Genomic DNA, 16,995 nt, shown 5'->3' with positions numbered 1-16,995 from the left:
TATATAGACCTTAGTGGTCCCCTAATACTGTATCTGAAGTCTCTTTTATATAGACCTTAGTGGTCCCCTAATACTGTATCTGAAGTCTCTTTTATTTAGACCTTAGTGGTCCCCTAATACTGTATCTGAAGTCTCTTTTATATAGACCTTAGTGGTCCCCTAATACTGTATCTGAAGTCTCTTTTATATAGACCTTAGTGGTCTCCTAATACTGTATCTGAAGTCTCTTTTATATAGACCTTAGTGGTCCCCTAATACTGGATCTGAAGTCTCTTTCGTTCAACAGCCTTGGTGCAGAATTACAGCCACTAGAGCCAGTCCCACAATGAGCTTTCCTTAGCATGTGCCATTTCTGTGTCTGTAGCTATTGAGGAGGAGAGAAGAGGGGGCAAGGTGGAGGGTGGGGGTGTGGCCTTGACCAACTGCCACTTTTCTCGTTTGAAAGCCATGTCTCTCTCTCTCATGGGTGGGCCAAATTCTCTGGGCAGCCAAAGCAGAGAAAGTGGAGGTAACCTTTCCCCTTATGACCTCATAAGGAGAAGATTCCAGAACAGCTCATCTGAGCTTTCATTTTCTCAAAGGCAGAGCAGGATACCCAGGGCTTGGTTTACACCTATCACCATTTCAAGCCAATTGGGGACCATAGGCAGGCTGGGGGAACTCATATTAATGTTAAAAAACCTCATAAAGTGAAATTTTCATGCCATGGGACCTTTAATAATATACGATTAATACAGAGTAGCCTATACCAACTAATATTATTTTAAGTACAACCATGTGTTTTATATATTCACTGTATGTGTGTGTGTGTGTGTGTGTGTGTATGTGTGTGTGTGTGTGTGTGTGTGTGTGTGTGTGTCTGAGACTAACTAAGCCTCAGCTATATGCAGCCTCAGTTAATCCTTAAAGATGAGCGCTGCTGCTCGTCAGTGAAAGTCCTGCACTGAGACACAGAGGAGTCTCCCCTCCCGAGAGCAACATGCACATTAACCTCAACAGCCACCAACACAGGAACCCTCCACTGTGTGAGTAACGCAAAGATTTCACCTCATAGATCTTATCTTACACAGGATTTTATTAGTGTCAGTATTAGTGTTAGAGGGGATTCCGATGAGTTTAAGGCTTTCGCTGCAAACCATTTACTCTTGTGTATCATTTTTAATAAATGTTTTATAGCTTTACATGTTGCAAAGGCAAATTTTCTTTAAAACATATGTGTACATACTATAACAGTCTTGTTTACTGTGTAGGCATCATTAATCCACTTGCCTGTTAAAGCTTTCTACCTTGTTACATAAGAAGCTTTTCAGTTCTCCGTACTGTATTTTAGGCAACGGCGAGTCGTGCTGATAAGGAGTTGACTCTTATCTGCTGCTAGACTGTCGTCAGAGGGTAAGATTGATCATTTTCTACTCAACTAATGTTGCCTTTAATTTTTTTTCTGAGGCTTGTGTCATCTGTTAAACAAATCTCTGGACAAGAGAACAGTTTGGAAGCCGAGAGACATAAGGAATAGCCTATAAAAAAGTTTATTTTTATTGTGATGAATACAAGTGGTAAAAGTGACTTCTAGTAGCATTCTTAGTCAACACAATGGGTTTTATATAGCCCAAAATCAGACATTTTACAGCAGACAGTTTGGGTGCACATTGGCTCACTGTCAGAGCGATCATTAATGATATTAGTTACACTTGTGCTTTTCCTGCGATGACAAGTGCTGTGAAAAAGGTCCACTGAGACTCAGGCACAAGTCTTTTGCTCATTTATTACAATGTGTTCAATGTTGTTTAGAATATAAGGAGTTCCTGAGTATGTTTAAAATGCATGTTGCTGGTAAGTAAGACAATTTTATCACATTTTATAGTGTGGTAAAACAATGTATTGACTTTATTTGACTTATTGGTAAAAGATCAAAGCCCCTACACTTAAGTTGCCTGATTAGACCTGTTGAGAGCAATGTGTGGGTGTGTACAACACTGTGCTTGATTGACATCTCCCTCAATCGGCAGTTTTGTTGCACCAGGGGGATTTGCAGCCTAACTAGAGATCTAATTAGGTAGAGTAATTAAAAGCATCTGTGTGGGTGTGCACAGAAACGTGTACTGTTTTTCTATTATACAACTATAGTTGATGTTTGCATATTTTGTTCCATTAACTGAACTAAAAATGTTCAAACTTTTCATGACTGACAACTACTTTCTTACAGGTAGTAAAGTAAAGTACTCCACCCATTTAGCAGGAAGGAACTTGTTTTGGTGGAACGTTTGCTTTCAAAGGTTGTTCTTCTCAGATAGCTCTGTGTAACAAACCATCTGGCTCGCCAGGTTTGTAATACACCACAGGACCTGTAAACAGACACTTTGATACATAAGATCAGTAGAGTTCTCCTTTTAAGCATACCATACATTGTTTATATTGACCTCCTATTATGCAGCCAGCCAGTATGGTACGAAGCTTTGCAGAGAGTTGAAACTTGCTTGAGAGAGATGTTTGTTGGTTTATTTATTTGATTAGGACAATGCACATTAATGAACATTTCTGGAAATGCGGTAGTCCTAGTTGCCTAGTATGCATTTATGGTGGAAAGAAACCAGAGCACCCGGAGGAAACCCACGCAAACACGGGGAGAACATGCAAACTCCACACAGAAAGACCTAATATACTGGATACTGCATCTCTTAAGATATGAGCTGCTAAAAATCATTACATTGGCATGCTATGGTAAAAAAAAAAATCTAACAATAAGCAATTAGTTTCTTGCATTAAAAAGGTTGCGGTATGGTAGATGATTTTGGAGTCTGCCAGAAGCCCTTCCGTACAACAACATTGAATAGTTTCCACAAGAAAAAAACATACATTTTACAATAAAAAAAGTAAGCTTATTAGATAAAGTTTCACATCTTTGCAAACCCAACTGTATGGTCCTTTATTCAACAGTGTTGGTGATCTCTTGTCTCCCCATTTCTGCCTCCACTCCTTTTAGTGCAGCGATGCATCCTCTGGTGATTTTACCAGTCCAGCTGTGGGACATTCAGCTGTGAGTGAACGAGGACTAACCACCATGAGCGGGGACTCTGACTGCAAGGCAGAGCTGGACTCGGAGCACCAAGGTGAGCTGGCCGACTTGGTGGCAGCCATGAACGTGGCCGCCAACCGTATGACACCACCTAACGGCTACAGGAGCGGTGCTCCGAGGACCACCAGATTATCAGACAGGAAGATGTCGCTGCAGGAGAAAGGGAGCCGCATAGCTCGACACCCCACCATCGAGACCAAACGCGTGTCCATCACAGATGCTGATGTGAGGAGACTCCAGAGCTACAGAAATTATACTCAGAGTTGGATTTTTGACTTAATTCAACATGTTTATTAATGAGTTATTGATTTTTTTTTATTTTCTGCAGGATTGTGTCCAGCTCAATCAGTATAAATTGAAAAATGAGATTGGAAAGGTGATTGCTGTACATTCATCCAGTGAGCAAACACAAGTCATGACAAATAATTTATGCATTTGTTTATAAATGTGTTATTTTTACACCGTAGGGTTCATACGGAGTGGTAAAATTAGCCTATAATGAAGATTCTGAGCAGTACTATGTGAGTTGAAGCCTATCAATTATGCATTTATGGTATTGTACATGTTTAAATGTCAGTTTGCCATAACTATAATTTGCTTTATCTCATTTATTCAGGCAATGAAAGTTGTTTCAAAAAAGAGGCTGATGAGGCTGTGTGGATTTTTCCGTGAGTAAAACAATCTCCATCTCTAACAACAGTTAAATGTCTAATGAGTTTCCATAATTCCTGGTGGCGATATGTTTTTGTGTGCAATTTCAGGCCGCATGCCTCTTCAAGGATCAAACCCTGTGTTCCCTCTGGAGAAAGTGTACAAGGAGATCGCCATCCTGAAGAAACTGGACCATCATAATGTTGTTAAACTAGTGGAGGTCAGTCAGAAGATTCAATCCTCACCTGCTGTACATATATGCTGTTTATTTGGCATGTTTAATGATTTCCGTAAGAAAAGTGATTATAGTGCAGTTTGTGGGTCCCATGAAAGCACTTTGGGATTGGAATATTCTTCTGTAGTTTGGCATATTTCTGTATATTTCCTGTAAGAAAAATATTTGGAAGGGAAGTTTTCATAGATGTAAAAAAAACCCAACATATTTTAAATCTATTTGTTGCATATAACGAATGCAGAATAATACAACCAAAGATACATGAAAAATAAGCGATTAATTAAAGTGTTTTTTATTTATTATTGTGGTTAAATAGGCCTCTGCGTAGGTTGTTGGTGATGAAGCTACACTGGGAATTACATGTTGTCACCAGACTATATACTAATAAGAAAGATAAAGGGTTAAATTGTCCCACACAGTAGTGAGAAGGACTCTGATCAGCTAAAATAAGTGAAATCCCCTGTGTGGGTGTGTCATGAGTGATAGAGGGCCTTTAGAACCCACAAAGTACTATAAGTAGGGCTGGGTACAGAATTCAATACTTTTTAGGCACTGACCAAATTGCATCTAAAGTATCGAAAAATGCCACGTCATTCAATACCCAATTTCAATACCTTAGGAGTAAACCTCAGCCGAGTCAGTGAGCCAATAAGCATGCAGCATGCTTCTACCAAGATCTAATAATGCTGGTGATTGGCTGTCTATTTACTACATGTCGTAGCGACACACAGGAAGAACTCCCGTAGTAGGAGCTGAAAAATAAATAAAAATATTTGGGTTGTAATGTGTAATGTTGTACTATTTTTTTTTATAAAATTGGTATCGAAAAAAGTATCATTTAGTTACTGGTATCAAAGTCACAGTATTGGTATCGGTAGCAGTATCAACATTTTTGAATGACACCCAGCCCTAACTATTAGAATGAGTCCTATCCTGTCCTAATTACCAACTAGACTTGAGCTGAATGTAACGTGTCTTGCAGGTGCTAGATGATCCTGATGAAGATGGACTTCATATGGGTACGGACTAGTTCATCTGTTTTAATTGAGTTTAGCTACTTATGTGTGTCACCAAAGTAGGGGAGTCATTCAATTCTAATTATTTGTCCTCAAGCCTTCGAGTTGATGACAAAAGGGTATGTTTTTGTGCATTTATGTGTTGGCATTTAAATTGTCCTTTAAGAGATAATATACATATTTACTTAATTTTTTTCTCCACATGTCATGTTGGTCAGCCCAGTGATGGAGGTGCCTACGGACAATCCTTTCACAGAGGAGCAGGCTCGCTTTTACTTCAGAGACGTCGTCCTGGGAATGGAGTACTGTGAGTTTACAGATATGATTTAAAACTTAGTTGTTGTTTTTTTGTTGTTTTTTTTACACATAATGGCTTTTTTGTGTTAAAGCCATCTGAAAATGTTCAACTTTGGTGCCTTTTGAAAAAGCTAAAAGTAATGTCTTAATTTACATAAAAAAAATACTGAGATTAATATGTGCTCACATAAGTAGTTTAATTCAAAATCTAAAATTTGAATTGAAAAATGAATACTTGCATAGTAGATGGCTTAGCTAATATTCAAGACCCATTGCACATATGGAACTGTTTAAGACAAAGGAAGATCATTTCATTATCACTGGTATTTTATTGTCCTTTACATTGTAATGGAAGGCTATATGGCTACAATTACACAAAAATACGCCACGCTTCCTTGTGGCTGCTGATCAGCAGACAATCAACATGTTCACTTGTTTGTATTCTTTCCATTGTCTATCACAGTGCACTACCACAAGATCATCCACAGGGACATCAAACCCTCCAACCTGCTGCTGGGGGACGACGGCCACGTCAAGATCGCAGACTTCGGTGTGAGCAACGAGTTTGAAGGGACGGACGCCATGCTGTCGAGCACGGCGGGGACGCCGGCCTTCATGGCCCCTGAGATGATGACCGAATATGAGCAGAGCTTCAGCGGGAAGGTGAGACCAATGACTGTATTTTACAGTCTATGGCTAAGACAGATAATTCTTTTGTTGGTCAACTGGAAAACAGACAGAATGGTCATCACTGAGTCACATAGGCCTATGTTTTGAATGTGACTCATCGTATCAGACTGTGTTTAATTGTGAGAAATGATCAAATAATTATGTCCAACCGCCTACACAGAGCTTTTCAGTGATGACACAGCCCTGATAATTACTGTTTGTTTACCAGGCATTAGACGTGTGGGCGATGGGAGTCACACTCTACTGTTTTGTCTTTGGGAAGGTAAGATTAAAGAATTAAAAAGCATTTAAAGAATAAAAAGCCAGTCCAACATTTGATTTCAACCTTTTAATCATTTCATTTTCTTTGTCCTGTTCCAGTGCCCTTTTTATGATGAATACATCGTCTCCCTGCACAACAAGATCAAGAACAAACCTGTGGAGTATCCAGAGACGTAAGCAAACATGAGAAACATTTAGATAGCTATCTGGCTTTAATAGGAGACATGTAGCAACATTATATTAGTATGGGTTCAAGACTATTTTAGTGTAGTATTTCTCCGGGGCAGGGCAAAAATCTGGCACATCTGCAATCACACTTTGGGTGTTAAATTAGATGGGAATATTAAACATTATTTACAGACTAGCTTTTAAAACCTTTTTCTTGATTGGAAAGAAAAAAAGCGGGTAAATAAGTAGTTAATTGGTTAGTGGAAGAAGAGATATTGGTAGTTGTAATGAAAGCAGCAAACACAGTTTCTATTCTGTTCACTGATTTTGTATATCTGTTCTACTGTATGTCCTATGATGATAGCCGCTGTAACTAACTTCACATATTATCAAAAACAAGTGGTCCCCTGAAAAAAATGTCACGCCTGTTAATGTTGGCATCATCTTTCTATATTGTTTCCAAATGAATCTGAATCACAGACCTTTTTCACAGCCACCAAAGCACCGGTAGAATTAATCACATTAACGATGGCTCCATTCCAGAAATGATTACAATGCTGCAAATGATAATGTTAGTAGTTACACCTGTGTTTGACACGATGACAAGATGACAAGATGTTTTTGTAATTGACAAGAAAAAACCATCTGCGCAAAAAAAAAAGAAGAAAAAAAAAGAGTCCATTCAACTCTTCATTCCACTTTGTTACTCTTGGTCACGTGTCAGGTTGTTGTTTTGAACTGTGTAGTGTTTGAGTAGCTGACTTCCCTTCTTTGTTTCAGGAAGCTTCCAATTAACTAACTCTTGTTATCCAATCAGTGGCACCTGATCCACCTACAAAAGGCCCTTCCTCCACCACCTTCTCGGCTGGCAGTGACTCCACAACACTTTGTTTACTCTTTGTTATGTTTTGAAATATTTTACCTAAAAAACTTAAAATGGTTTAGTCCACTTTCTTTCTTTTTTTCTCCTCCATGTTGCTTTCCCCTGAGTGTGGGTTGTTACCAGAACCACTGTCAAAAATGTATTAATCATTAAATCTGAAATAATGTAGCTTTTTTTCACAGACCTTTGATAAGCAGCGAATTGAAGGAGCTCATTAAAAGGATGCTGGATAAAAACCCTGTAACAAGAATCACCATCCCTGAAATTAAGGTGACTGGAAAAGACTAATTCCCACTGTAATGGCAGCTTGTAGCAAACCTTCCTCGCCACTTCTTGTAGGATGTAAAGTGTTCTGACTCATGTAGACCACCATGTCCAACTTCAACATGCAAGGCTATCCAAAGAGGACGAGGCTCGTAGAAAGTGAGAAACGGTTTATTTCACGGATAAAGATAAACAAAAAAAAAAAGTATCCATACACTGTGCTGGATTATGAAAAAACTGAACAAAAATACAGTCCACAATCAGCGGTCAGAAAACTAGTTGCTACACATCCTCCTCCATTGAAGCCTAATTTACTCTAACTCTACTTAAAGAAACCAACTCAAAATTGTCCAGTAACAGGACAGACTAGTGGAGTGTGTGTCTTAATAGGGAAAAACAACATTACCTAAATTATAATGTATATTAGACTACATATTTTAAATGTCATAGAACAATTTACTTTTGCAGTAAGAATAAAATGCCCCAAACTGTAAACAATACAACATGGCTCTTACAACCACATCTGATTATTACCCATAAAACCATACTGTACTGTATGTTCATGATCGATCTGTATTACTGTTTAACCTAATGATGTCTTGTTCCAGCTCCATGTGTGGGTGACGGAGAACGGCTCGAACCCTCTTCCTCTGGAGGAGGAGCACTGCACGGCGGTGGAGGTCACAGAGGAGGAGGTGCAGAACAGTGTTAAACTCATCCCCAGCCTTTCCACTGTGGTGAGTCGCTCATTGCTCCCTCACTAGTCACTATTTTACACTTTCAAGACCACAGCTAACTGCTGGTTTCAGCATTTCAATTAAAATATCTCTGTTGCAATACTTTTGCAATACAACCTTTTACGTCTGCAGAACTCTTGCACTCAAAACGTCATGATGAGTGTGTGTGTGTGTGTGTGTGTGTGTGTATATATATATATATATATATATATATATATATATGTATATATATATGTATATATGTATATATATATATGTGTATATATATATGTATATATGTGTATATATATATATGTGTGTGTGTGTATATGTGTATGTGTGTGTGTATATGTATGTGTATGTAAATGTGTATATATATGTCTTGCAAGTATATACAGCTTTCTTTAATTTCAGTGTTAGTTGGGTTTCTTTTACAAGCCCTTATGGATTTGTTTATCCCACCTGTGCATTTATTTTATTTTGTGTATTTCTTCTCTTTTGCTTTATTTTATTATATGCACAAATAAAGAACAAAGGGCAATCACAGACATGGGAGGACACAAAAAGCCATTTAATTGATCATCTTGCCTTTAAAGTTGTGAAATTGCAATATGGATCAAGGAGAGATTAATTAAGAATATATGTGATGGTATAATAGTATTAAAAAAAAACTGAAGATTAACAAATTTAAGGTTTACAGTTTAATTATCAGGATTTCATTGACATTTAAAAGTGTATATACCGACTTAGGTGTGGAGACTTAACTGGCGATAAGACAACGTTTTGTATTGCTACTCTGTCTGATGTCCACTGCAGATTCTGGTGAAGTCCATGCTGAGGAAGCGGTCTTTCAGTAATCCCTTTGACTATGTGCGCAGACGGGCTGAGAGGTCCATGTCTGCCCCTGGAGGTCTTCTTACGTAAGTAGCCTACTCTGCAAATCCTGCTCTGCGATTAAAGGCCTCTAACACAACAAAGCAGTGAGCAGATGCTTGGATAAAAATAGATCAGTCAGTAACATACTTTATGCAGTATGTCTCTCACATATGAAATATGATAGATCTACCATCATATCCTGAATTTTTGTCTTTGAACACTGACTAGCTGTTATACTCTGTTTATCTAGTTTTGTTCTGAAATTAGCAGCACACTCAGGCAGATAAAAGCATTTGGCCTCCCCTGATAAGCTAAATGGAAGCCACTGTGGCAGCGGTAATGGCTGCGCTGCTTTTGTTTTCCATTAACAAGCCAGTGCTGTCTGTGGGGGGCTGCTGGCACAGTAATTACACCTCCATGTGAAGAGATGTGGAGCAGCTACATCCTCCTCCACACTTCTGCAGGCCCCACCACCACCACCACCACCAGCAGTACCACAGCACTGCAGGCTCCCACACATGTGAAATCTATACAGATCACGTGGGATGGGAATGGGCAAATCTTTAGACAGCAGCAGGTCTTATGGACACAATGAGCACCTGAATAAAAAGGGAGGCTATAAATAAAGATCATTTCAGGTATAGTTTGGCTCAGTGGCTTAAAATAGAAGATCAAAGTGTTTTAATTTGATCTTCTTTGATGGATGATGTGTTGTAATATAACACTTTTCTGCATTTTGTCTATTTATTCACAGAATTATTTAATTCAAATATCTGATTATGTATTTTATATTGAGTACTTTGGGTCTCCATCCAAACGCATTAAATTGAATCATCATCCATATGGGGGCGCACTATGATTAAAAATTCCTGATGGAGGCACCATCATCAAGGTTTAAAAAATTCAAAAATGCTGAAACTTGAAATGCGCTTATTCACTTTGATGCTGAGAGCACGATACCACTCTCACATCTGGTCTTATGAAGCGACAGTCAGCGGCCAGTTAGCTTAGCCAAGCACAAAGACTGGAAACGGGGAAACTGCTAGCCTGGCTCTGTCCAAAAGAATTAAAGTGTACCTGCGTAAAAAAAAAGTAGGCCTACATTTGTGGTTTTTAGTCTGTTACATAACCTAGAGTAAAAACACAAAAGGTTTTTGTACAGATTAAACAAGATACAAAGTGTTAATCAATGAGCTTTAGAGGGACTCGTTGTTGGACTTGGAATGAAGCTAGCTGTTTTCCCCTCTTTCCAGTCTTTGTGCTAAGCTAACTGGCTGTCGCTCCATATTGTACAGACATTATTACATTACATGTCATTTAGCTAACGCTTTTATCCAAAGTGACTTACAATTGCTACATGTCAGAGGTTGCACGCCTCTGGAGCAACTAGGGGTTAAGTGTCTTGCTCGGGGACGCATTGGCTGATGTATTTTTCAAAACGTCTGACCATGCCTTTTTAAACTGCTCCAATCCTGCTACAATAAAATTTGCGTTTCATTATCTGTGTTGCAAACTAATTCTGGCCTCTTACATTACATCTCCTTTCTGCAGTGGCTCTTGGGGCTTATCTCGGTCTTCGCCTCACGTTCATCCTTCGTTAAGGTACATTTTATAAAAGGTTGACCTCGAACGGCTCATACACAGCACAGCTCATCAGTTGTTTTGTTCAGCCTTTTTAAGAGGATTTAAGGGAGACAAAGCCCCACAACAAGCTCTACCTGAACTAAAAGGATACACAGGAGGTGTTGTTGGCTGCGTTGTGTCTGCCTCCCTGCCTCTCTTGATGTGGATAAGCAGTGATGAGCTGAGCTGCTGAGAACATGATGTACTCCCATTACGTTTTTAGTTTGGTGTCCCCCCCACCCTCCTCATTATCTGCAATCTCACTTGGCACCTTCACCAACATGACCGAGCGTTTGTTGCCCCACAGGAAAGTCAGCAAAGAGGGGAGCCGAGATGCCGAGTTGGAGGACTTGTATGAAGACGATGCATTTACAGAGTAAATGCACAGATTGATTTGACACATGAACACAGATTATAAATTATTTGTTTTGTACCTTTTCTTTCTGTCCTAATTCCTTCCTAATTTTTTATGCTTAAATTTTGTTTTTCACATTATATAGCATAACACTGATAATGATGTGATATAGCCTTTTGAATAGGCCATAGCAGTGTTGCCATGTTGAATGTGAAACACTAGGTGGCAACCTTGTGACTACAGGTGCATTGTTTTCTTTGTTGTGTCCTTGGTTTGCCTCGGTGTTTGTTCCCATTCAGCAAAGTTTTTCTGCTTTTTTTCCCCTCCAGGAGGCCTTTAATATTTCAGCCATAATATCATTTTAAATACTCCACCTCACTGCGTATTCTAGTCAAACCTTTACAGATGCTCTGCAGCATCACAGAGGACCTGACATCTCTAAGTGCACTCTCAATCCTACAAACTGAAGCCTGGTTTTATTTCTGTATGAAAATGCACTTCGTTCTCCAGACCAGTAGAGGGCAGCATTGTGTTACAAGTAAAGAGGTCAACTCCGTACTACACTGCTCTGATACATACCTCCTTTACAAAAATTTAACAATTGGCATCCAAAAATAACACACCCTTTCATTATTGGTATATTTTAGGCTTCGGAATAATTTGAAATAACTCAAAACTGCTAAGCCAAAAAAAAAGAAGCCCCGCACCAAACAAAATTAATACAATGTAAAATGTTAAAATCTAAATATCTTCCAAAAATCCTTAAAATAAATATGACATTCCCGATTAAGGCATTTTCAATCGTATTGAATAATGTTATGAGTATCCCATCTGTTTTTTATTGCATACCCCATCTGTAAAGAGCATCTCTCAGTAACCGTTTAGATATTTTATCCAATTGAAAACTGTATTCCAACACTGCTCTGAGGGTAAGTTGGAGGCATGATGCTGCAAAATGTAAAGTGCCTGAGTGCCACTGACAGTCGCCATCACAGCATTACTGTCCGTCTCGTGACCTGATCATATTTCACGTTGAGGTTTGGGAGAGGCGGGTTGTAATGAGGTAAACTCAGCGTGCTGTAGAGTAGAGAAGGCCTGAAGGTTTCTCTGGAGGTGTGTGTAGTAGGTGGAACAATCTCTCGGATGCTCTAAAGACAGAGCAGAACAATGTGGTAAAGAGACAATGGCAACAAGCACTGAGCGGAGACAAGAAGCGTTGAATGTATTGTAAATTGTTGGTTATAAGGGACTGAAAAACCTCTAACAAAATCATCTAAACCAGAGGTCTTCAACGTTTTTTAAGCCAAGGACCCCTTAACTGAAATAGAGATGGATCAGGGACCCCCTACTACATATAATGTATCAAATGAAGTTGCATATTAATCTGGTCCTACAATAACTTTTATGGCCGCCTAAAGCGTTTATAGATACCTTTTTTTGCATAGACTACTAAGCTATTCAAATAGCCTTAAAATTGTTGGCATGATTTTATAAATCATGTTTTAATGTTAAACACACATGTGGAACAGTCAATCCTTTGGGATGAACTGAATCTGTGGATGGCTACCTTAGTGACTAATAACATCGTCCAGTAAGCCTATCATCAGTGGGGATTTATATTTGCTAATAATATGGAATCATGTTAAGACTTTTTAATTTTTGAAAAAACTTTCAAAAATTAACAATAATTTGGAGGCCCCCCTGCAGTGACTCTGTGGACCCCCTAGGGGTCCTGGACCCCCTGTTGAACAGGTGAACAGCCAATCCAGGTTTATAAAAAATGTACTGATGAAACATGGGAACAACAGTGTCAACGATGTCAGGTCCATAAAGATAGACCATCACAAGACTATATGTTATAATGATATGATGACAACTTTAAAAGGAATAGTTCCACATTTTGGGAAACCTGATTGGACCTTGTTGCTGAGAGTTAAATGAGAAGACTGATACCATTCTTCTTACTTTTAATCTCGGCATAATGCGAATAAACAATTACTTCCACAGAACAAAGTACTATTATTCCTTTGATGGATTTGGGTGAGCATTGTGTAACAAAAACAGCGGGTTAGCATGTTTCATTTATCATTTATCATCATTATCATTTATCAATTAGGTTTTTCATTGAAACAGTCAACATCATTTAAAATCATCATTATAGAGAGAAAAGCTGGGTGTTTGCACAAAGTTTGACATATTCAGGATTGCAAGCAAATCAGTACTATTATCTGATCAGTTTAGGACATGTTGAATGGAAGCTGTAGTAGCACATATTCTATCACAGATGAACATCATCGAGTGGCCTACAGCGTCTAATACAATACAGTCTGAAAAATTGTTTAGAATATGAAATAGAATAAAACTCTTATGTTACATTTTCTGTGTCGGCAGCTCTGGAAATATGAACTCTTTAGCCTCTGCCAGCTGAAATGGTTCATGAGACCATTTGTATTCCTGCAGTCAGCCCATTTTTCTGCCGTTGCAGTTATGTGAAGACCAAAGAGGAGTGTTTCTGAGCAAAGATTTCTGTGGAAACTGTTGCCATGCAACAGCACAATACTGCGCTCATACATTGTAACTTCACTGTATGACTGCTCTTTTTACTGAGCTCACTGCCTGAGTAGTAATGCACATTCTATTCTATTCTACTCTACTGTATTTTCAAATACATAATAAGGTCCTTATGTTTTGGGCTGTAACTGTGGTGCCATTGTTTTGTGGATGGGCAGGGGAAACTGTGCTTCAGCGACTGGTTCCACACCCAGACTCCCTTCTGTTTCCACATCCAGAGCCAGCTGTAGTTCAACCTCAGATATTTAGCTGAGCACTGACCCTTGGCTCTCACTGTTAACCCTGTATTCCTGTCACTACACCACATTTCACCCCTTCAGCATCGGTCAGCCACCCTCCCTCTCTCTCTCTCTCTCTCTCTCTCTCTCTCTCTATCTCTCTTTGTCTTGCTCTCTCGCTCTCGCTCGCTCGCTGCCTGTTACAACGATGACCCCACTGGCCTGCTGTCAACTGAGCTGTACATCCCCTCAAGGCTGCAGAGTGGAGGAAGGTTTTTTTTATTTTAATTTGTTCTCATCTTCCTCCCTTCCCGTTGGGAATCCCCTGTGCCCACATATATAATGAGTCACCAACTTAGACATCAGGCAGACCCACAAACACTCAAAGGTATAATTTGTCAACCAGTTGGAGCAGCTAATTGTAAAAGAAAGCATGACTAGATCCTTTAAAGGTAAAAGAACACAGAAATATCTAAAACTGTTTAAAATTGATATGCAGAAAGCAACACCCTGCATATGTTTATCAAACCTAGCATTAAAAGATGAATCCACAAAATTCTCTATATCATATTTAAGTCATGAACAGTTAATTATCACATTGTCAACCTGTAAAATAAACGTTACATATTATGTGTAGATTCTCACCACAGCCTGCCAGGTGATGTCATTTCATTCTCACTTTCATGACTATGAAGAAAAACCTGAGAAAAACATGCCAAGTGGAAAAGAAAAAACTATCTCATAGGCTACAGATGCAGCTAAATTTAAATTTAGCACAATGTGAGATGTTAACTGTTTCACTGTGTGTGGCCTCCTCGCTGCAGACACCTCTCTGGTCAGCACTCTGTCAGAGGAGGTCACACAGATAGGTCGCCTCCTCTGATAGAAGGCTGACTGTGGAGGATCCTCCCACTGTACGACTATTAAGGGAGGCTTTAGATGCTTGAGGATGGGCTCCAACAAGGCTCTTACCCATCACCAGTGACTCTTGTTGCACAGGAATAGGGCTGGGTATTGTTACCGTATCGGTACCAGTACCCTTAAAATGATACCAACACCAGTTTGATACCTTTTTTTTCTACTTCATCCGATACTCATGTGAATGGAAGCATTCAGTTGCTTAAAATGCCGTCACCACTCCACCACTAGCTGCTACGGTAGTGGGCCAATCACACGTCGCATTAAATCCAAGAATGCTTGCGGTGATTGGCTGCGAGCAAAACCATACAAATAGTAATTTTTTCTAGATCTGAGTACATTAAGGATCAAATGCAGGTATCCCTTCACTGAGTTTTTTTGGTAACCGATACCCAGACCTACACAGGAACAGGTCTAATACACATTTGTTATCAATAAGCTCATCTAATTTTGTATAAGAACATCCTTGAGTGTGTTTACATGCACACTAGAATCCTATTTTTGGAATCTTATCCTGTTTTTGATCATATTTGGGATATAGCGTTAACATGGAACATACCAAGCCTGGTTGTTCATACCCTGTATAAGTGATAATAACAGTATCCAGGTTTCTGATCATCTGCCTGCTGGTCTTTTTTGATTCCTCACCATCTCAGTCATCATGTTCTGTATTAACAAAGAGCATTCCGAAACCAGGATAAGGTGTTAACAAAGAGAACAAAGCGACACAAAGCATGGTTCAGTTCACAATGTTCTAAAGGTTTAATGAGACGCACAAGGATATACATTTTTTCTAACGATCGCTACATTCATTCAGATGACGTGGTAAGACAGGAAAGAGTCAGGATGGGTGGAAGGATTGTCCCAAAGTTTGTTCACACAGATAGGAAAACAGTGTTGCAATTTAGGATACAAATAAAACGGATGAGAACGACTTTCTTCGGAGTTCTTACAGAATGGAATGTGGAATGTAACATTATTCATGTAATTTAGCATATCAAGGTTTCTCACAACCAGGATAAGGTGTTATCCAGGATCAGCTGTTTACATGCACAAAACCAGGATACTCCAAAACCCACATCCTAATCAGGATACTATTGATGCTCACTATTAAAGGGTCTGTACTCAACATTCAGAACATGAATATAGCAGTAAATAAGTATTTGCTATGTAAAGACATGGAGGAGTAATAGTGTTCTGAGCAGAGAATAAAGTCACGTTCCCTTTGTGTGTGTTGTAATCCAAGCTTCTTTGTTCTCTGTTTTGATAGCCGGTCTGGCTGCACATGCATGTTAGTTCAATATAGTGCATGTGAATGCATGGTGCGTCTGTATCAGACACTGACAGGGCCAGGACAACGCGTTAGTATTGGATGAGTTGGGGAACAGGGATTAAAAGGAAATTCTTTTTCCTACAGATCACAGTTTCTTTACATATCACAGTAGTTTCTTAAATGGCAAGTCACAGGACTATCTTTATCCTAGGCTTTACAAAACATATTCTGTACACTTTACTATACGTACAGTATGTAGGCTATAAATATATATTGTCACAAGTTAAAATGATGTGCTTGCTTATCAATTAGCATGTGGTTATTTTGCAGATGATATTTATTGTAAAGGAGTATTGTGGGAGAAAAAGAATCCGAAGCGGTATTTTTAGAGGAAGCCGATGAAATGTTTTAAGCTTAAAGTGTATATTTGAGAATAGACTATTATCTACAATAAAGTAAGTCATCTTCATGAATTCCAAGATGTGTAACCAACACATCAAATAAGAGTTTAAATAATGACTTTTGAGCATACTTGTGTTACTTTGATGATGATGGTGATGATGTTATTTTGTCTCAGGGAACGTGGTGTGACTGTGATCCTCCTGCAATGCAGAGTGACGTAACTGTGAGACAGGCAGGAGTGGGAGGGGGGGGAGGACTTAATTTTAGACTCACCTTTTACAAACTTCTGTTCATCACACAAGCCTCTGTAGTTATGAATAATCACCTCCGGTATTATTAGGTGATTTGATCCTCAAAAATGACAAACTATCTAAATGACAGCAGTGTTGTTGTATGTTACAGATACATTTAAAAAAGCATTTACAGTATGGGGGGGGGGGTTTGAAGCTCTCCCAAAAATCATGCAATGATACCTTTCCACCGACTATCAGATTTAATCTAC

At 39.0% G+C, this 16,995-nt stretch overlaps 1 protein-coding gene across 2 annotated transcripts; it reads left to right on the top strand.

Moving 5' to 3' along the window:
* Nucleotides 1-900: 900 nt before the first annotated feature.
* Nucleotides 901-11,836, top strand: camkk1b (calcium/calmodulin-dependent protein kinase kinase 1, alpha b). Of its 2 annotated transcripts, XM_039790385.1 has the most exons (19): nucleotides 901-1,025; nucleotides 1,331-1,392; nucleotides 2,207-2,324; nucleotides 2,984-3,301; nucleotides 3,405-3,452; nucleotides 3,544-3,597; nucleotides 3,693-3,744; nucleotides 3,838-3,947; nucleotides 4,945-4,981; nucleotides 5,076-5,097; nucleotides 5,197-5,285; nucleotides 5,739-5,938; nucleotides 6,174-6,227; nucleotides 6,326-6,399; nucleotides 7,460-7,547; nucleotides 8,150-8,278; nucleotides 9,074-9,177; nucleotides 10,685-10,735; nucleotides 11,064-11,836. In XM_039790385.1, exons 4-19 carry the CDS (start codon nucleotides 3,062-3,064, stop codon nucleotides 11,134-11,136), a joined length of 1,425 nt encoding a protein of 474 aa, XP_039646319.1. In that variant the 5' UTR covers nucleotides 901-1,025; nucleotides 1,331-1,392; nucleotides 2,207-2,324; nucleotides 2,984-3,061; the 3' UTR covers nucleotides 11,137-11,836. The 2 variants fall into 2 exon arrangements, with proteins under 2 accessions (XP_039646319.1, XP_039646308.1); XM_039790374.1 differs by lacking the exon at nucleotides 2,207-2,324.
* The last annotated feature ends 5,159 nt before the right edge of the window (nucleotides 11,837-16,995 follow it).

The sequence above is a fragment of the Perca fluviatilis genome, chromosome 2 (genome assembly GCF_010015445.1).
Source record: "Perca fluviatilis chromosome 2, GENO_Pfluv_1.0, whole genome shotgun sequence".
NCBI classification, from domain to species: Eukaryota; Metazoa; Chordata; class Actinopteri; order Perciformes; family Percidae; genus Perca; species Perca fluviatilis.
Note: the sequence above shows the minus strand (reverse complement) of the source record. Positions and strands in the feature narration are given on the sequence as shown.